The 21,273-nt window shown below is 39.6% G+C and overlaps 1 protein-coding gene across 5 annotated transcripts in view; it reads left to right on the forward strand.

Annotated features, from left to right (window-relative positions):
• Window positions 1-21,273, forward strand: part of ZNF37A (zinc finger protein 37A) — a 74,475-nt gene that overhangs the window by 21,249 nt on the left and 31,953 nt on the right. For all 5 annotated transcript variants that reach the window (XM_040464954.1, XM_040464955.1, XM_040464956.1 and 2 more), the window contains one exon: window positions 1,708-3,867. In XM_040464954.1, the coding sequence (XP_040320888.1) occupies window positions 1,708-3,161 (1,454 nt within the window). In that variant the 3' untranslated portion in view covers window positions 3,162-3,867. The remainder of the gene's footprint in view (window positions 1-1,707; window positions 3,868-21,273) is intronic.

The raw sequence follows: 21,273 nt of genomic DNA on the forward strand, positions 1-21,273 counted from the left end.
TGTTTCTTGGTTTCTTTCCCTTTTGTCCCCCCTTTGCTTGTTTGTTGTGTTTCTTAAATTCCACATACAAGTGAAATCATACAGTATTTGTCTTTCTCTGACCGGTTTATTTCACTTACCGTTACATTCTCTAGCTCCATCCATGTTGTTGCAAATGGCATGATTTTATTCTTTTTGATGGGTGAGTAATATTCCGTTGTATGTATATGTGTGTGTGTGTATACACACACACACACACACACACACACACACACCACATCCTCTTTATCCATTCATCTATCAATGGACACTTGGGCTGCTTTCATATCTTAGCTATTGTAAATAATGCTGCTATAAACATTGGGGTGCATGTATCCCTTAGAATTAGTATTTTTGTATTCTTTGGGTAGGTACCCAGTACTGTGAGTGCAGGATCATAGGGTAGTTCTATTTTTAACTCTTTTGAGGAATCTCCATACTGCTTTCCGCAGTGGCTGTACCGGGTTGCATTCCCACCAACAGTGCATGAGGGTTCCTTTCTCTCCGCATCATCACCAATACCTGTTGTTTTATGTATTTTTTATTTTAGCCATTCTGACAGGTGTGAGGTGATATCTCATTGTGGTTTTGATTTGCATTTCCCTGACGATGAGTGATGTTGAGCATCTTTTCATGTGTCTGTTGACCATCTATCCGTATGTTTTCTTTGGAGAAATGTTTGCTTATGTTTTAGGCCTTTTTTTTTTTTTTTTAACAAATAAGGCTGAAAATTATGGGGAGATTTGGGAAAGCAACTTTTTAAAAACATTATTGGACTGTAAGCTAACGGAGTGAAAGAATATAAGATTATGAATGAGAATGAGCAATTTATAAGGGACAAACAGCTGGGCTTACCAGAGTAAAATATATTCATTCTAGATTTGTAAATTGACAGCTTGATTCTAAGCTGAATCCGGATATAACTGATATGTTCTCTTCAGTGTGATACCATTGTAAAAAATATTGTCAGTTCTTAGGTTGTTGGACTCAATAGTATTATTATGGGTTTTTTACAGTATCATATGATATATCATTACAAATATAGTATTGTAGATAGCAGAGGAGTAAAGGTGAGCATGCATAACCAAAAAAATATTAAAGTAAAGGTAAATGACAGTTTTAGGACCAGGTTTAGAATTGTAGGTTTACATGTTTTGCAAAGATATAGATGTGTGTGTGTGTGTGTGTGTGTGTGTGTGTGTGTGTGTATGCAGGATTGAAGACTAATGTTAAATCAGGTGAGATTTGGTTGGGGGAAAGCCAGAAAGCATTGGAAGAGGGTTTGATGGTTCACTATTGAACAACTCAGATGGAATAAAGGAAAATATCTATAAATCAGAAAAGAGCTGTAAATCTGATCCTGTGGCAAGGCTGGCTTGACCACTCATTGATTTTGCTATTTTGTTGTATGTTTTTATTGCTAGTGATTTAGAGCTAGTAACAGAATTAGATATTAGAGATTGGGTTATAGTACTGTTCTCTTTTGAATTAGAGTTCTTAGAAATTTGATTTGTTGCTGTTGTGTAGAATGGAAGAGAGAGATGAGACTGGAAATGTGTATACTGTTGTCATAATCTAGATGTGAGAAGATAATGACCTAAACTTACCCGCTCCCCAAAACCTAACTAATTCTGTTTCTCCTAATTTTCCTGTCAACTAATCTTCCTTGTCACTCTATTTATATTTCAGAATTAATTAATAGCAGTAGAAACTATTCAAGAAAGAAGTTCAATGAGTTTAACAAAGGTAGAAATTGGCTCCATAATGATAAGCATGAAGGAATTTATTCTGAAGAGAAACTTTATAAATATAATAAAAACGGGAATGGCCTCCATCTTAATGAAGATTTTGTTCACCGTCAGAAAATTCAGATTTTGGAGCAACCTTTTGAGTACAGTGAATGTAGGAAAGCTTTCCATGAGAATTCACTCTTTGTTGTACATAAGAAAACTTACACAGGAAAGAACTCCTGTGAACACACTGATTATGGGAAGATCTTCTGTGATATGTCATCCCTCATGGCTCATCAGAGAACACATCCAAGAGAGAATCAGTATGAATTTAATGAATGTGGAGAAAATTTCTTTGAGGAATCCATTCTCTTTGAGCATCAGAGTGTTCAGCCTTTCAGCCAGAAGTCAAACCTCATTCCAGTTCAGAGAAGCCACTCAATTGACAATGTGATTGAATATAATGAATGTAGAACGTTTTTCAGTGAAAAGCTAGTCTTTGGTGTACAACAGAGAACACGCACAGGAGAAAAACCTTATGAGTGTCATGATTGCGGAAAAACCTTCAACCAGAAGTCAGCCCACACAAGACATCAGAGAACACACACAGGGGAAAAATCTTGTGAATGTCAGGAATGTGGGAAAACTTTCTACAAGAATTCAGACCTCATTAAACACCAGAGAATTCACACAGGGGAGAAACCTTTTGAATGTCAGGAATGCGGGAAATCCTTCAGTGAAAAGTCAACCCTCACTCAACATCGAAGAACACACACAGGGGAGAAACCGTATGAATGTCGTGAATGTGGGAAAGCCTTCTCGTTCAAGTCAGTCCTTACTGTACATCAGAAAACACACACAGGGGAGAAGCCCTACGAGTGTTATGAATGTAGGAAAGCCTTTCTTAGAAAATCAGACCTCATTAAACATCGAAGAACTCACACAGGGGAGAAACCTTATGAATGTAATGAATGTGGGAAATCCTTCTCTGAGAAGTCAACCCTTACCAAACATCTGAGAACTCACACAGGTGAGAAACCCTATGAATGTATTGAATGTGGGAAATTTTTCTGCTACTACTCGGGTTTCACAGAACATCAGAGAAGACACACAGGGGAGAAACCTTTTGGATGTAATGAATGTGGGAAAAACTTCCGTCAGAAGTCAGCCCTAATTGTTCATCAGAGAACTCACATAAGACAGAAACCCTATGAATGTAATGAATGTGGGAAATCATTCTGTGTAAAGTCAAAACTCATTGCACATCATAGAACACACACAGGGGAAAAACCCTATGAATGTAATGTATGTGGAAAATCATTTTATGTGAAGTCAAAACTCACTGTACATCAACGAACACATTTGGGGAGAAACCCTATAAATGTAATAAATGGGGGAAGTCACTCTGGGTGAAGTCAAGATTTTATAGAAAAAGAATGCAAAAGGGGAGAAAAATCTGTTGCTGTAATGATTTTGAAAACATCTTAGGTCTAAAGTCAGTTCTCACAATACAGCAGAGAACTTATAGAGGGGAGAGAATAATATGAAGCTACTGAATATAGAAAATTTTAGTGCTGGAATTTGAACCATAGACTATATCAGAAATCTCAGAGTGGAGAATACCTTATCAGCAAATCACCCAAAGCCACACCTCACAAGTTAGAAACCTCTATTAATGTTCATAGGGTAGAAAATACTTGATCCACAGGCTATAGAACATGCACAGATTATAGGAAGCTATAGGAAAGCATTGTGCTATTTTATTAGTTGTGTTTAGCATCTCAGTGGATATCAGTAGTTTCTAGACAAAATACATTATTTTAAATGTGTGGGAGCTTTAAGTTAAAAATCTAAGCTTATGCATCAGATATTTTGAATTGAAGGATCTCTGGCAATTTAAGGTGGAGGATGGTTTTCATTTAGAAATAGCTTTGTATTTTTGTTGAGATGCAATTTGGCCCATTGCCGGGCTTGTTATTCCCCACTGTTTAAGGTGTTAGATGTGAAAACACAGCACGCTGGGACCAGCAGTTGGAAGCAAGTCAGAGGCTCATGCATCTGCAGAAGAAGAGAAGATTTTTAGCAAGAGGACCCACCAGGAGGACTTTCGGATGCCCAGGTAGAGAGAGAGGTTCTGGATTGTTGGCTCATGGACGGGCAGCTTGCTAGCAGGATGTGTTCATGCTTCTGGGGCAGACTGTTGAGAGCGGCTCATCCTGGCCTAGGGGGTCAGAGGGGAAAGGTGGGTTGCTGCACGCACAACTTAGTGGAGGCAGTAGAAGTGAGCGTGCATGAAGCATAGGTGGTCTCTTCCCTGGCAGGCGTTTACGTTTGTCTCAGTGTCACCCTGCTGGGGTGACTTGTCATACCCCACTCTGTCTCTCCACATAATTAATACCTTCATAGGTGATGTAACAATTTCCAGAAAACGTAATAGTCACATACAAAAATGTATTCTTTGGAGCACCAGGGTGGCTCATTTGGTTAAACATTCAGCTCTTGATTTTGGTTCGGGTTGTGATCTCATGGTTTGGGAATTTGACCCCCATGTTAGGCACCATGCTGAGAGCACAGAGCCTGCTTGGGATTATCTCTCTCAGCCTGTCTCTCTCTCTCTCTCTCTCTCTCTCTCTCTCTCTCTCTCTCTCTCTCCCCTCTCTCAATAAACATTTAAAAATGCATTCTTAAATATAAAGCTTTAAAAAAGCACAAGTAAAAATAAGTAAATTAAAAAGCACAAGTAGATTCCAGTGCTGAGTAGTAACTTGTAGCAGGTCGGTGGCCTAATGAGAACAACTAGAGAAACATCACAAAAAGCATCTGTTTCAATGCAGCTTATTGCTGCAGGAGCAAAGAGGACTAAAGGTAAAATTCAGGAGAGGAGTGAGTCACAGAAAGTTCCCCGGGCAAAATGCACCTGTTTCCCCTGGGAGCATTTGCCAGCTTTGGGCACAGAGGAACCTGAGTCCTGAGCTTGGCTCAGGTAGAGGGTGAAGCTCGTAGCGAGAGGGCGGAGACCAGAAGCCAGCAGAACTTTCAGCAGTCAAGGCTGGAGTGAAAATTTCTTCAACATTAGAGGCTTAAGCCTCGTAGCTAGTTTCTCAAATTTTTAGAAGATTCAGGACGGGAAGGAGCCTGAAAAGCTAGGCCAAAAGTTGATTTTATTCAGGACAGAAAAAATGATTGGAATTCAGTTCCAAAAAATGATTGGAACTGTTAGTAGGATGGGCCCTTGGCGAGCACAGCATGCTATCAGTAAAGGTAAGGTCATACCAGAGGTCAGTTGTACAAATGATACCTGATATTAAAAAAAAAAAAACAAAACTGCCCAGAAAGAAAACTCTTGAGTACAGATGCTTTCACTGCAGTTATTCCAAATATTTAAGAAGGAAATAATAGGAAGCTCCCATGACCTTTTCCAGAGAATGGAAGATGGAACTTTTCTAATTCATTTTGGGGGCATGGTACAACCTTGATACCAAAACCTGTAAAAGACATTTCAGGAAAGTAAAGTTACCAATATTTTATGAATTAAGGTGCATAATCTTAAATTAAAAAAAAAATCCAGTCATATCCATGGACCAAGTAATGGTTATTAGGGGAATCAAAGGATTTACTATTTAAAATTAAATCGATTTGGCCAGTTCTTCTTCCTCTCACGTTCTCCCTTCTCCCTTGTGCTTTCTGTGTTTCTCTTCTGCCTTCCATTCCTAGAGTGGAAGTCAGAACAGGCTTGCCACAAAGGATGAGAAAGGTGTGGTGATGTGCACACTTGCATCAGAGGTGTTGAATGCAACTGGAAGAGATGATCATCGTGGCTAAAGTATCAATAACATTGAGCAGATGAGAAAATGTGCTGAGGATGATGAGAGCCAGATCAGAGAAGGTTTTCATGAAAAGGGAGAGGGGAAAGTTAGAAAATCCCAGGGTGTTGGATTGGAATGTAACTCACAGAAATGTGTGTGTGTGTGGTGTGTGTGTGAGATGGATCTGTCTGCTGAGAGGGCCTACACACAGTGACACCCCAGGAGCAGTGTGCACACCAAATGCCAGGTTACTAATGTCTAAATGCTGTCCTCCACCAAAAAAGGGACTGTCTCCGGAGTGATGGCTGGTTTCAGGTAAAAGATGGGGAGAAATACACGATGAACCTGAATCATCTTACCTGCCAGACAGTAAAAAAATGTTCAAATAATCATGGAGTCAAAAGAACCACCTTGGTCAGGTTCCACTGGCCAGATTTGAGACAGTTTGAACATAGCATCAGAATTATTAATTCCCATTAATAAAATGGGAGTCCGTTAATGTATAGTGATATAGATAAATTTGTAAATTCATAAAGGAGAAGGGAAGACTTGTACAGAAGAATGCCAGTTAATAAATGTAGGGAGAATAATGGACATAGAAAAACACCATTGGGCAACCATTGGAGGGGCAGTTGATTCAGGAGGTAGTTGTCAGCATAGACTAGAGTCTGTGAGTAGAGCTTTGATGAAGAACAGGATATGGCATAATCTTCAGATATCTCCCCACAAAATACCCATCAGCTGCAGAGGTGAAAGGGTGATTTTGTGATTAAACCTGGCAGACACCAGCATGATCAGGCAATCAAAGTTCACCTCACCAGTGGAGTAGGACAGGTCAGCATGATGTGTCCCCTGATGAGATGCACTGAGAAGAGGCAGCATCATTTGTGTGGTATTTTCGCCAAGAAAGCACAACCTGTAGGATGCCTGGATAGCTTAGTGGGTTAGGTGTCCAACTCTTGATCTCAGCTCAGGTCTTGATCTCAGGGTCATGAGTTTAAACTCTGTGTTGGGCTCCACACTGGGTGTAGAGTCTACTTAAAAGAAAAAAGAAAAGAAAGCTTGACCTATATTTAGGAGGAAACATCAGGTGAATCCATATGAATGGTTATTTTAGTGAATGCAAAGCCTATAGTTTTTTATTATGTGAAAGATACGAAAAAGACTGAGAGGCTGTTTCAGATTAGAGGTGACTGGAGATAATTTTAAAATAAAAATGAAGACCAGACATTGGTAGAACAGTTGGCAAAATTCAGTGTATGGATTGGATGGTCATGTTTATCAATGTTTGTTTCCTGATGTGGATGATTGCTGGGTGGTTCTATAGGTTAGTGCCTTTGGGGAGAATACACACTGGAATATGTAGAGGTAATGGAGCCTCATGGCTGCAGCTTGCTTTAATTTTTTTTAATGTTTATTTTTGAGAGCGAGACTGAGTGGGGAAGGGGCAGAGACAGAGAGAGGGAGGCACGGAATCCGAAGCAGGCTCCAGGCTCTGAGCTGTCAGCACAGAGCCCGACACGGGGCTCGAACTCACAGACCAGGAGATGGTGACCTGAGCCGAAGTTGGACGCTTAACCAACTAAGCCACCCAGGTGCCTCTGCAGCTTATTTTTAAATGCTTTAGACAAAGGCTAAGAGAGAGAGAGAGAGAGAGAGCGAGAGCGAGAGAGAGCGAGAGCGCGTGTGCCTGTGCGCACGCATGTGCACACAGCGCATAGGACTGATGGAGGAGATGCAGTGCGGTTAGGAGAATCTGACTGAGGGGGATATGGGAGTTTTTTGGTACTGCACTTGTGACTTTTTTAAGTGTGAAGTCATTTCAGAATAAATATTTACAAGTTTAAGGTAGTTGATGTAACCTACCACATTAGTAGAAAAAATAAGTGAAGCCATTTGATTATTTCAATAGATGCAGAAAACATATTTGGTAAAAACTTTCCTTTCATGGTTAAAAACCAACAAAACTAGGAACGGAAGGAAAGTTCATCAAACACAAAAGGAAACCAACATACAGCAAATATTATACTAAATAAATAAATATTGACCTATATTTTCCTGATATTAATGAGATAAGAATGCTTGTTACCACTTCTGTTTCACATATGACTGAAGGCTCTAGCTCGTCAGTAAGGCAAAAAGGAACAAAGTTTAAGGCCTAAAACTTGGAAGATTGAAGTGCCAACTCATTATTGGTCGGTGGTATCATTGCATGGAAAAGTGAAAAAAACTTACGGAGAAGTTACTAAAAATGGTGAATGAGCAAACTCACTGTGTAAAAAACTACAAATAGAAAACAAGTGATAGCAGGACAGTTGTATCCACCCAGGATACGGTAGCAGAGACCAGATCTACCTACCTGCCTTAAAAAAAAACTGAAAAAGGAAACTGATAAAATCCAGGAAATAACTGTTTTCATGACAGTGGACGTCAGGCAGTAAAGGGGAAGTGATCCCTATAGGTGATGGGTAGGTTCACTATATTGTGATGGTTTTTCAGCTATATTTATCAAATTATATCAAGATATACACTTAAAAATTTTTTTAATGTTTATTATTTTTGAGAGAGAAAGAGAGCAAGCACGGGGCGGGGGGGGGGGGGGCAGGGAGAGAGGGAGACACATCGGAAGCAGGCTCCAGGCTCTGAGCTGTCATCACAGAGCCCAAGGCAGGCCTCAAACTCACAGACTGTGAGATCGTGACCTGAGCTGAAGTCGCTGCTTAACCGACTGAGCCACCCAGGCACCCTGCCAAGTTGTACACTTTAAATACTGTTACATCGCTATTAAGCTTACAGTATTCCAAAAACAGTAAGTTCTAGAAATCCAAAAACTGCACCACCACCAAATTAAGGGATATTAAAGATGAAAATAAATGAAAGGATATACATAACTGTCTTGATGACTTTGAAGGTTCATTTCCCCAAAACTGAGTGGTACATTCAGTGCAACCCAATCACCATCTAACAGCAGGTTTTGTTACTGGAAATTAGCAAATCTGAATTTAAAATGTATATTCAGGGGCACCTCGGTGGCTCAGTCAGTTAAGCATCTGACTCTTGATTTTGGCTCTGGTCATGATCTCCTATGGTCATGAGATCAAGCCCCACATCACGCTCTGTGCTGGGTGTGGAGCCTGCTTAAGATTCTCTCTCCCTGTCCCTCTGCCCCTCCCCTGCTCATGCTATCTCTCTCTGTCTCTGTCTCAAAAACATGTATATGCAGATGCAGTGACCATAGCTAAGACAATCAAAATAGAAAAATAAATCTGCAGGACTTAGATTTTGGATATCAAGACTGTGGTGTAGGCACAAGGATAAACAATGTCCAGAAACAGGCCCCAATATCTTAATATATGACAAAGGTGACACTTTAATATTGTGGTAAAAAGATGGTAATTTTGATAAATGGTGAGTTAGTCAGCTCTCTCTCTCTCTCTCTCTCTCTCTCTCTCTCTCTGTGTGTGTGTGTGTGTGTGTGTGTGTGTGTGTAAAGAAACATTTTGACTGTAGCCACCCACTATACACAAAGACTTGTTTTGTGTGGATTGTATATCTAGATGTGAAAGTAACACTTTTAGAAGAAAATATAGGCGAACATCACAGCTTTGGTTAAGACCGCTTAAACAAAAAACAAAAACCATAGATACACTATATGTTAACTAACTTGGATTTAAATTAAAAAAAAAAAGTAGATAAATTTGAGAACATTAGAATTAAAAATTGCTGTTTGTTCAAAAACAAAAACCAAAAAAAAAACCACCACCAACAACAAAAAAACATGAGTTAAAAAGCCAGCCACAGCCTGGGAGAAGATAATTGCGATGCATATATCAAACCAAGGACTCTTATAAGGCATATATAAAAAACTCCAACAAATCAGTAAGGAAAGGAAAAGTGAGCAGCAGATTGAACATGATTCACAGAGTGTATTTAAGTGACCAGTAAATGTGGAAAGTTGCTCAATTTCATTAGCATGGAAAAGCAAATCATAATGAATATGTGATTACCAGTATACACCAGAATGGCTAAAGTGGTAAAAAGAAAAGACCAACCGATGATGAAGATACGAAGCAGCTGGGACTAATACGAGTTTGGTAGGAATGTAAATTGTACACTGTGGAAAATAGGCTCTTTCTGCTAGAGCTAAACGTGTGTACATTTGGCTGTGTAATTCTACTTCTAGGCATATACCCAACAGAAATACATGTTTACTGAAAGAATATCCATAGTACTAGAATTCTCAATGGAAGTAGAAACGGCACATATGGCAACAACACTAAAATGAATATATAAACTGTGCTGTTCATTCAGTGCTATACAGCAGTAGGAATGAACGAACCACAATTACACGCATGCAAAGAACACAGAAGACTTAAGTGCTGTATACATGTTTTTCATTCAAAAAGCTGGCAAATCTAATATATGGTGTTAGAATCCAGGTGGTTGCCTGGATGGTAGCAGCTTGCAGAGTCTAATGTGAGGGGGCTCCTCTGGTGCTCATCGTGTTCTTTTTGTCTCAGTATTGATTGTAGGTGTAATCAATTTACAGATGTTGTTACTTGCGAATATTTACATATATATATATATATATATATATATACACACACACACACACACATGTTTGAGTGTAAATGTTCCTTAATAAAAGCAGAAAGTCTGACATTGTTCACTCTCTGCTTAGATTCCTCCAACAGCTTCCCCATCTCATTTAAAAACACAACACAAGATGAATAATTAGGACAACAGCAGTAAGCGTGTGTGTGAGGGATCGCTGTGTAGTAAGTGCTTATGTATGTGAGTTTACTACAGAAAGTATTTTGTTCCCTTCTCAATGTGCTAAATAACAAAGATACTCCATGTTAAAAGCTAACCAATTTCTCTGTCTTACCTATTCAATAAACATGTTAAGTGGAGTAATATTCCATAGTTTTACCATATATTACACATGTTCTCTCTCAGTTTCCTGGCATATAATAGTGGATTCGGCCAGTGTTTTGTATTAATTCTTCAATAAAGAATTCAGACACTGTGTTTATGAAGTTGTTATCTGCGTCAGGCTCCATCAGTGGGTATAATGAAAATACTGATTACACAAAACAAGCCATATCAATTAAAGAAAGCAGATATAAACAGTACTACTTGAGTTCAACACAGTATTGCTTTCCATTATATGAAGAAAATATCCAGCTGAAACATTCAGATGAGGAATCCACTTAGGGATGAGTTGCATAGCTCAAGCGTAACGAACCATGTACATTTGTGTTGTGATGTTGTATATACATATTTTGTCTTATTCCTTTCTTCCCAGTGTAGGGGAGGCCGTAGAATTAGTTACCAGATTGCCTGGGCTCATATGATGTCTGGCCCTGTCACTAGATTTGAGACAAATTACCGTCTTTTGTACTCAGACTCTCATCTGTCAAATGGGGACATTAGTAGTGGCTACTTCATAGGGGCAATTTAATATGAGCTGTGTATGTGTAAGCTGTTATTTCTTAAATTAACTTTCAAACAATTGATAGGTTCTTACAGACTCTTAATACCCAACACATTTTTCCCTTGATGGCAGTGCTTTAACTTGTAATTTCTCACCTTGGCCTTGAAAGGTTCAGAGGTAAAGAACAATTATATTAAGCTAGTCATGAAAGACCCTCCCCTCCAAGATTTGTTTGGGATTGGCCCGTGTTCTAGCTGTCATCAGAGTTGTTTGCAGAAGTGTTCTGAAAACTTCCGGGAAAGGTTTCTTTCTTGCCCAACTGAAGTGTTTTATGCCTGGACTTGACAACTTAGTTCTGTCTTGCAACTTGCAGAGGTAGGTGGTGGTCTGAGGATGGTGGGGCAGAGAGTGAAGGGTTCATGAGGATGTTACTGAGTTGCCTATTCTAACTGTTCTACAGTGAGAACGGATGGAGGTTGTATTCAGCGTAGGCAGAGCATGGAGTAGATTCCCTGCCCAGGCAGGACCACGTGACAGGCCTCAAGGCTGGCATATCTTGTTTGAGGAACTAGTCTGGCAGAATTGTAGTCCCAAGTTCCCTGGCCATGTGGGCCAGTGTCCTCAACTCAGCAGATAAGCAGTGCTGCTGGCCATGATCTCCACTCAAGTGCTGTTTCCCTAGGCAGCTTCCCAGGTCCTCAGGTCAGGCTTTTTACCTGGTGGGGTGGGCATCTCTGCACTCAGTAGTGGGTGGGGCTTTACATGAACTCCCCTGACTGGTGGAAAAGGGAACCAGCTCCCAGCCCTGTGAGGCTTTGTGTGGTGGTCTTAGGCTTGTTCTGTGGTGGTGCATAATTCTCTAACAACACTAGTTTAAAATTAAAAACAAAAAAAAAAAAACTTAGTAAAAATAACCATGAATACAATAACCTTTTATTCAATATACAATATATATAAACTATAACATCAATAACGAAAATGTGTGAGAGAGGAGAAATAAAAGTGTAAAGCTTAAGAATGCTGTTGGATTTAAGTTATCAGTTGAAAATAGACATAATTTTCATATACTTTATGTAAGTTTCATGGTAACCACAAGGGAAAAACCTATAGCATTTATGCAAAAGAGCATAGTAAAGAAGTCAAAGCATACTCACCAAAAGGCATTAAAACACAAATGGATAAGAAGCAAGGAACAATGGAGCTACAAAAAAGAAAATAACAAAATGCCAATTGTAAGTCCTTATCTGTCAATAATTACTTTAAAGAGATTATAGTCTTCAAAGACCTAGAAAGGTTGAATGGATAAAACAATAAAATCCCATGATAGGCTGCCTACAAGAGACTCTAGCATTAAGTTGCATACTGACTGAGAGTGAAAGAATGGAAAAAATATTTCATGCAAATGGTAACCAAAAATAGCAGGGGTAGCTATCCTTATGTCAGACAAAATTGACTTTAAACTAAAAATAGTAAAAGAAAAGTTCATTATATGACAGTAAAAGTGTCAATCCATCAAGAAGATACAACGGTTTGTATATATGCACCCATCATTAAAGCAACTAAATATATAAGGTAGAAGTAGCAGAGCTAAAAGGAAAAATAAACAGCAATGCAATATTTGGGGACTTTAATACCCCTCTTTCAAAAAGGATACATCATTCAGACAGAGAATCAACCAGGAAATACCGGGTTTGAGCAGCACTGTAGGCCAAAAGGACCAAATGGACATATACACAGAACATCAGAATACACATTCTTCTCAAGCATGCATGGAACACTTTATACAGGAGACCATATGTCCACAAAACAAGTCAGCAAATTCAAGAAGACTGAAGTCATACCAAGTATCTTCATTGACCACAATGGTATGAAATTAAAAAATCAGTAATGGGAGGATAACTGAAAAACTCACAAACACATGGAAATTAAACAACACTCCCTCAAAAACCAGTGTATCAAATAATAAATGGGTAAAATAGTATCTTGAGACAAATGAAAATGGAAAGACAAAACATACCACAACATATTGGAATGTAGCAATACTTTCCCTTCTCAAACTATTCCAAAAAACAGAAGAGGAAGGAATACTTCCTGATTCATTCTATGAGGCCAGCATTACCCTGAAACCAAAGCCAGAAAAGGACACTATAACAACAACAAAAAAACTATAGGCCAATATTTCTGATGAGTATAGATGCAAAAATTCTCAATAAAATACCAACAAGCCTAATTCAGGAGCACATTAAAAGGATCTTTTACCGTATTCAAGTGGGATTTATCCCTGGGATGCAAGGATGGTTCAATATATGCAAATCAAAGGTGATACAACACATTAAAAAAAATCATATGATTGTCTCAGTAGATGCAGAAAAATTCAGTAGCTGAATTTTTTTTTTTTTTATGAACCCAAACATTCATTTTATTAAAGTAAGGCTAGTGAAGCCATGGCATGAAAATCTGCAGTCATTTGGGGCAAGTGGATGATTTTATAAAGCTAAAATCAAAAGACTTAAGACATGAAAAATTCATAAGTAGGAGGAAGTAATAAAATGCAAAGCGACCACAAGAATTACAAATATATTTAAATCTCAGACCTGGGAAATGGACACAGCCTTCTAGGCAAGAAGAGAAACGCCTTATATGTTCTGACAGCACTGCATCTTCGGCTTGTTTTCAGTGGTTGGCGGAACATGAAAAGGAACCACATTGTTGCTTGGAGACATGTCATTTTCACGTCTGTCTGACATTTGCTTTCTGGGAAACAATGCAGTAGATCTGTCAGAATTGTCTGAAGAGCAGCTTCTACGTTTGTAGAGTCTAGAGCAGAAGTCTCAATGAATGACAAACCATTCTTTTCTGCAAAAGCTCTTGCTTCCTCTGTAGGTACTGCCCTGAGATGACGCAAATCACTCTTATTGCCCACAAGCATGATAACAATGTTACTATCAGCATGATCTCTCCGTTCTTTCAGCCATCATTCTACATTTTCATATGTGAGATGTTTAGCAATATCATAAATCAATAAGGCACCTCAGTAGATGCATTTGACAAAATTCAACATCTGTTCATGATAAAAACTCATGACAAATTAATTATGGAAGGAACATATCTCAACATAGTAAAAACTATATGACAAGCCCACAGCTAATATCATACTCGGTGAGTCTGAAAGCTTTCACTTATGATCAGACAGGGGTGTCCCCTGTCACCATTCATATTCAACATAGTCCTGGAAGAGCAGTTAGGCAAGGAAAAGAATAAAAGGTATCACAATAGGATTGGAAGAGGTAAAATTGTCTATATTTGCAGATGACATGATTTTTATATAGAGAAAATCATAGAGACTCCACCAAAATATTGTTAGAGCTATGATTTCAGGAAAGTTGCAGGACACAAAATTAGCAGCATTTTCATACACTAACAATAAATTTTCAAAAATAAAATTCTGTTCATGATAGCATCAAGAACAGGAAAATATTTAGGAATAAATTTAACCAAAGAGATGAGAGATCACTTCACTGAAAACTACAGGATATTGTTGAAGGAAATTGAAGAAAACACAAATAAATGGAACGACATTCCATATTCATGGATATAAGAATTAATATTTTTGAAATCTCTATACCAACCAAAGCCATCTATAAATTCAGCGCAATTCCTATCAAGATTCCAGTGGATGGGGCACCTGGGTGGTTCAGTTGGTTAAGCGTCAGACTTTGGCTCAGGTCATGATGTCACCATTTGTGAGTTAAGTCTCCTGTGTTGGACTCTTTGCTAACAGCTCGGAGCCTGGATCCTGCTTTAGATTCTGTGCTTCCCTCTCTTGCTGCTCCGCCTCCCACTCATGTTCTCTCTCCCCCCCCCCCAATAAATAATAAAACATTAAGTAATTTTTTAAAAGATTCCAGTGGAATTTTTTACAGAAGTAGCAAAAAAAAAAAATTATCCTAAATTTATATGGAACAACTTAAAGACCCTGAACAGCAAAAACAATCCTGTGAGAGGTTCACACTTCCTGACTTTAAACTATGTTATACAGCTAAGGTGGTCAAAACAGTATGGTACTGGCATAAAACAGACAAATAGATCAATAGAAATAAATTGAGAGCCCAGAAATAAACCCATGCATATACAGTCAACTAATATTTGACAAAACAACCAAGAATGCTCAATGGAGAAAAGACCATCTCTTCAATAAATGGTGCTGGGAAAATTGGACATTCACAAGTGAAAGAATGAAACTTGACCCCTATATTACTCCCCCATAAAAATGAACTCAAAATGGATTAAAGATTTAGATGTCTTTTTTTTAATGTTTATTTTTGAGAGACAGAAACAAAGCATGAGTGGGGGAGGGGCAGAGAGAGAGGGAGACAATCTGAAGCAAGCTCCAGGCTCTGAGCTGTCAGCACAGAGCCCAATGTGGGGCTCAAACCCACCAACCATGAGATCATGATCTGAGCCAAAGTTGGACACCTAACCAACTGAGCCACCCAGGGGTCCCAACGAGTAGGACTGTCTTGAAATAAAAAGCTCTGCACAGCGAAAGAATTGATCGACAAAAGGAAAAAACAATCTATGGAATGGGGGAAAAAATCTGTAAACAATATACTTGATGAAGGGTTAATATCTGGAAGATATAAAGAACTCATGCAACTCAACAGAAAAAAAAAACAATTTTATTTAAAAATGGAAAAAGATCTGAACAAACATTTTCCAAAGAAGATATTCAGATGGCTAACAGGTACGTGAAAAGGTGCTCAACATCACCAATCACTAAAGAGATGCAAATGAGAACCACAATGAGGAATCTTTTGCTCGTTAGAGTGATGGTCTATTAGAGTGATGGACATGAACAAGGGTGTTGAGAAAAGGGAAACTTGTATTCCATGTGGGATTGTAACCTGGTGCAGCCACTGTGGAAAATAGTATGAAGTCTTCTCAAAAGATTAAAAATGCAACTACCATATGATCAGGTTATTCCTCTTCTGGGAATACATCTGAAGGAAACAAAATGTCGAAGAGACATCTCCATCCCCTTGTCCATTCCAGCATTATCTACAATAGCTAAGACATGGAAATAACTGAAGTGTTTACCAACAGATGAAGGGAAAGAGGTGTGGTACACACACAGTGGAATACTCATCCACAAAAAGAAGGAAACCCTGCCATTTGTGACAACATAGATGGACTTTGAAGGCATGCTAAGTGAAATAAGTGAGACAGAGAAAGACAAATGCTGTGTGATCTCACTTAAATGTGGAATTTAAAAGCCAGCAAAGAAACAAAAACAAAAAACAGACTCCTAGCAAAAGAATTCAGGTATGTGGTTACCTGAGGTGGTAGGTGGGGGATGCGAGAATTGGATGGAGGTGATCAAAATGTATAACCTTTAAGTTATAAGATAAATAAATACTGGGTATGTAATGTACAACATTATGACTGAAGTTAGCTCTGCTCTATGGTAGATATGAAAATTGTTAAGAGAGTAAATCCTAAGATTTCCCATCACATGGGAAAAAAAATTTTGTATCTACTTGAGATGATGGACGTTAAGTAAACTTCCTGTGATAATCATTCCATAATACATATGTCAAGTTGTGCTGCACACCTTGAACTTACACCATACTGTGCATCAATTATATCAATAAAATCCAGGCAAAAACACTTGAAGTAAAGATGTCTATAAAAGTAGAATCCGTATTCTACCACAGAGGAGTGTCATTTAATGGAAAGATTGTGGTAGACATTCTGCAATGCATTTAGAGAAGGACCTAAAACTTATATAATTATTATGGTTCTATTAGGGCACAGGTAACCTGCACTAACAAGAATGTTAGGGAACAGGTGTGATAGCTGTTTCTGTTAACAGGTTAAGAGAATTTTTAAAAAGTAATAAAAATGTTTATACTGCTGGGTGTATATTAGTTTGAGAAGGATGTTGTTTCAAGGAATGGAAGTGATAGCCTTTCAGTATGCATTTAGAGAAGTGTTTGAAACACGTGATAAAAATGGGTGTAAGAGTGCTATGTATAATGTGACTTGGAGTATGGTGTTGTATTAGGAAATTGATATGTTAGCCATTCTGTAAATTATATGCAGAAGTGTTTAAACAGACATGTAGTAGGGGGCGCCTGGGTGGCTCAGCCGGTTAAGCGTCCGACTTCGGCTCAGGTCACGATCTCACGGCCCGTGAGTTCAAGCCCCATGTCGGGCTCTGGGCTGATGGCTCAGAGCCTGGAGCCCGTTTCAGATTCTGTGTCTCCCTCTCTCTCTGCCCCTCCCCCGTTCATGCTCTGTCTCTCTCTGTCTCAAAAATAAATAAAGCGTTAAAAAAAACTAAAAAAAAAAAAAAACAGACATGTAGTAAGATGGTCATCACAGTGATACATGAGTCCGTCGTTGAGAGGGTTGTTATTTCAGAGCAGGGGTGTGATGTCCATTTTGCAAGGCATTTGGAGGAGAATTTAAAACCAAATGTAATAGCAATGGCTCGAAGAGTGCTACTTGCATTCTACTTTGAGAAGAGTTATTTCAGGACATGGATGTGATATCTTTTGTATTGAACGTAGAGAAGTGTTTAAAATCACATGCAATAAAGGTGGGTATTGGAGTGCTTATGGCATGAGCCCTGACAGTTGGGTTTTCTCTTTTTCATAATGCAAGCACGTGACTTAAGTCTGATTGCTGAGGGCCCACTTCACAGCTGCTCTTTAAGTAAATACAGAAAGAGCTGGCCTGCACCCCACCCCTGAGGCTCCTTTGTTTTGGAGATCTTGGTAGGTTTGGTAACTGACCCTTTGGGCTACTTGTTCTTTCTCTTCCCAGTCTTGATTTTTCTTTACTTTTTACATTTTTATTTATTTTTAATTTTTTTAACGTTTGTTTATTTTGAGAGACAGAGACAGCACGAGTGGGGTAGGGGCAGAGAGAGAGAGGGAAAGAGAGAGAATCCCAAGCAGGCTCAGCGCTGCCAGCACAGAGCCCAACACAGGGCTCAATCCCACGAAATGGCGACGTCATGACCTGAGAGCCAAACCAGGAGTTGGACACTTAACCAACTGAGCCACCCAGGCGCCCCCTGTCTTCAAATGCTTTAAATTCGACAGTGTTATGTTCAAAATTTACCAATAAAAAGCCTACCAATAAAAAGGCCCCCACTCTCAACTCCAAGAAAAGTAGAACTCTAGCCCCCCTTCTCCCCACCTGCAACCTTCAAGTGTGGCCTCAGGTGTGCATGTCATACCCAGGACTTGTAAGTAATAAGCCTGGTTTTGGTTTTTGTTTTTGTTTCAAAGTTTCCTGATGGTTACTGCTGAGGGCATCTTGCAATCATACTAAAGCCACAGAGGCTGGTCCAGCCACACTGGTTATCAACAGGCTGAGCCTGGCACACGAAACAGTGCTCCCGGCAAGCTACCTTTACAAGAGTTCTTACGGGGAACGAATGCTGTAGACATTCTGTAAAACATTTATCAGCGTTTAAAAACACACAGTAGGGGTGCCTGGGTGGCTCAGTCGGTTAAGCGTCCAACATGGGCTCAGGTCATGATTTCACGGTTCGTGGGTTCGGGCTCTGTGCTGACAGTTCAGAGCCTGGAGTCTGCTTCAGATTCTGTATCTCTTGCTCTCAAAAATAAATAAACATTAAAAAATTTATTAAAAAACACAATAGGCATGGTTATGGGAGTATTATGTGGAAGCCAGTTTGACAGTATTATGGGAGTATTATGTGGAAGCCAGTGTTATTCCTGGGGATGGGGATGGTTGCTCTTCTGTAGTGCATTTATTTATTTAAAAGATTTTCAATGTTTATTTGAATGAGAGAGAGAGAGAGACAGGAGGGGAGGGGCAGAGAGAGAGGGAGACACAGAATCCAAATCAGTCTCCAGGCTCTGAGTTGTCAGCACACACCTGATGCAGGGCTTGAGCCCAAAAACTGTGGGATCATGACCTGAGCCGAAGTCAGATGCTTAACTGACTGAGCCCCTTTATGGTAGCCATTCTAACAGATTGTGATTTTGATTTGCATTTCCCTAATAATTAGTGACGTTGAGCAACTTCTTATATACCTGTTAGCTGTATCAGTATCTTCTTTGTAGAAATGTTTATTCAGGATATTTGCCAATTTTTAAATTGATTTTTTTTGCTTTTTTTTTTACTTTTTAAAAAAAGTTTATTTATTTTGAGAGAGAGCACGAAATGTGGAAGGCAGAGAGAGAGAGAGAGAGAGATAGAGAGAGAGAGAGAATATCCCAAGCAGGCTCCATGTTGTCAGCACAGAACCCGATGTAGGGCTGGATCTCACGAACCATGAGATCATGACCTGAGCTGAAATCAAGAGTCGGGTGCTTACTGAACCGAGCCACCCAGGTGCCACTTTACTTATTCTATTAATCCCTTATCAGATATGTGGTTTGCAAATTATTTCTCCAGTTCTGTAGGCTTCTTTTCCATTTTGTCGATCATTTCTTTCACTGTGCAGAAACTTTTTAGTTTGTGTAGTCCCACTTGTTTATTTTGTATTTTGTTGCTTGTGATGCAGGTGTCACATAAAAAGTATTGTCGCCAAAACCCATGGCAAAACGCTTTTTCCCTACGTTTTCTTTCTGGGAGTTTTATGGTTTCAAGCTTGCATTTCAGTCTTTAATCCATTTTGAATTAGTTTTTTGAGTTTTTTAAATCTTTATTTTTGAGAGAGAGAGAGAGAGAAAGTACAAGCAGGGGAGGAACAGAGAGAGAGAGGGAGACACAAAATCCGAAGCAGGCTCCAAGCTCTGAGTTTTCAGCACAGAACCTGATGTGGGGCTTGAACCCACGAACCATGAGGTCGTGACCTGAGCTGATGTCGGATGCTTAACTGACTGAGCCACCCAGGCGCCCCTTGAGTTAATTTTAAGATGGAGAGCTACTTTCATTCTTTTGCACCTGACCACCCAATTTTCCCAGCGCCGTTAAATGGAGAGACTCCACAAGGGAGTGCTTTTGGCTCCCTTATCAAATATTAGTTGACTGTGTATAGGAGGTTTATTTCTGGGTTCTCTTTTGTTCCACTGGTCTCTACGTATCTGTTTTTATGGCAATCCCATAGTGTCTCAGTTATTACAGCTATGTAAGAATCAGGAAGTGCAATTCCTCTACCTTTGTTCTTCTTGGTAATGCCATGCATATAATACTTTCTTAAGATCTTATGTATATAATGCTCTATTTTATGCTAGTAGCAATTTAATTTCGATGGCATTCCTAAACTTTCCACTTTTACTTCCTCTCTTCACATTTTAGGTTATTGATATTACAATTCACATATTTTTATATTATGTATCCGATGGCAAATTATTGCACTTACGTTTATAATACATTTCAAAACCTTAAACTACACTTATAAGTGTTATGTACCATTACAGTATTGAGGGTATTGAGGAATATGGCTTCTATTTATTTACCTTTAACAATGAATTTTACCCATGTGTCCATCTGTTCTTATGATGTTAATTTGCATCCTTTTCTTTCCACTCAAAGAACACCTTTCATCATTTCTTGGAAGGCAGGTGTAATGACAGTGAACTCCTTTGTTTCAGTTCATTTGGGAAAGTCTTTATTTCTCCTTGGTTTTGCCTCTCTGTAGGCCTCGGTTTCCCAGTTGTCCCGTGAGGAATTAGATTCAGAAACTGTATCAGTGTGAACCCAGTGGCCCCAGCTCCCTCTGCCCCGAGTGCTGTGTGGACAGGGTGTTAAATGCCCGTCTAGGCTGCTGAGTACTCACCCCACCCCCTGTGCCATGTCCACGTCCACATACAGTCCCACTGGCAGCCTTTTCCAGAGTCCCTGAGAAAACCTGGGTGCAGCCAGGGTCCCAACTGTGAGGACACAGTGGGGTTCACACTTGGCTCCACCTTCTTACTGGGATTCTGGGCGAGGCACTGAACCTTTTGGGGCCTTCCCCTCCTCTCCTCAGTGGCTCTCTGCGATCCCCACAGTGGTCACATCCTTGTGTGATTTCCTTCCGTGAGCGTGGACTGGACTTGGTGGCCTCTTTTCCATAGAAGACGGCAAAGCTATGCACCGTCACTCCCAAGAGTTGGAAGTGACTTTGAGTATGTTTCACCCACTCTTCTTGTGTTCTGGTCTTCTCCCTCTTTCTCTCTTGCGTCACGTCCCCCGTTGGGAGGCAGAAACAGAAATTGCATTGGTGCGTAGGAGAGGTTCATGCAGTCCACAACTGAGAGACACTGACAGGGGCGTCAGGCCCTCGGTCCACCCCGAGTCCTGCCAGCACCCCCAG

Source organism: Herpailurus yagouaroundi, unplaced genomic scaffold (assembly GCF_014898765.1).
Source record: "Herpailurus yagouaroundi ecotype Mexico unplaced genomic scaffold, PumYag 530, whole genome shotgun sequence".
Lineage (NCBI taxonomy): Eukaryota > Metazoa > Chordata > Mammalia > Carnivora > Felidae > Herpailurus > Herpailurus yagouaroundi.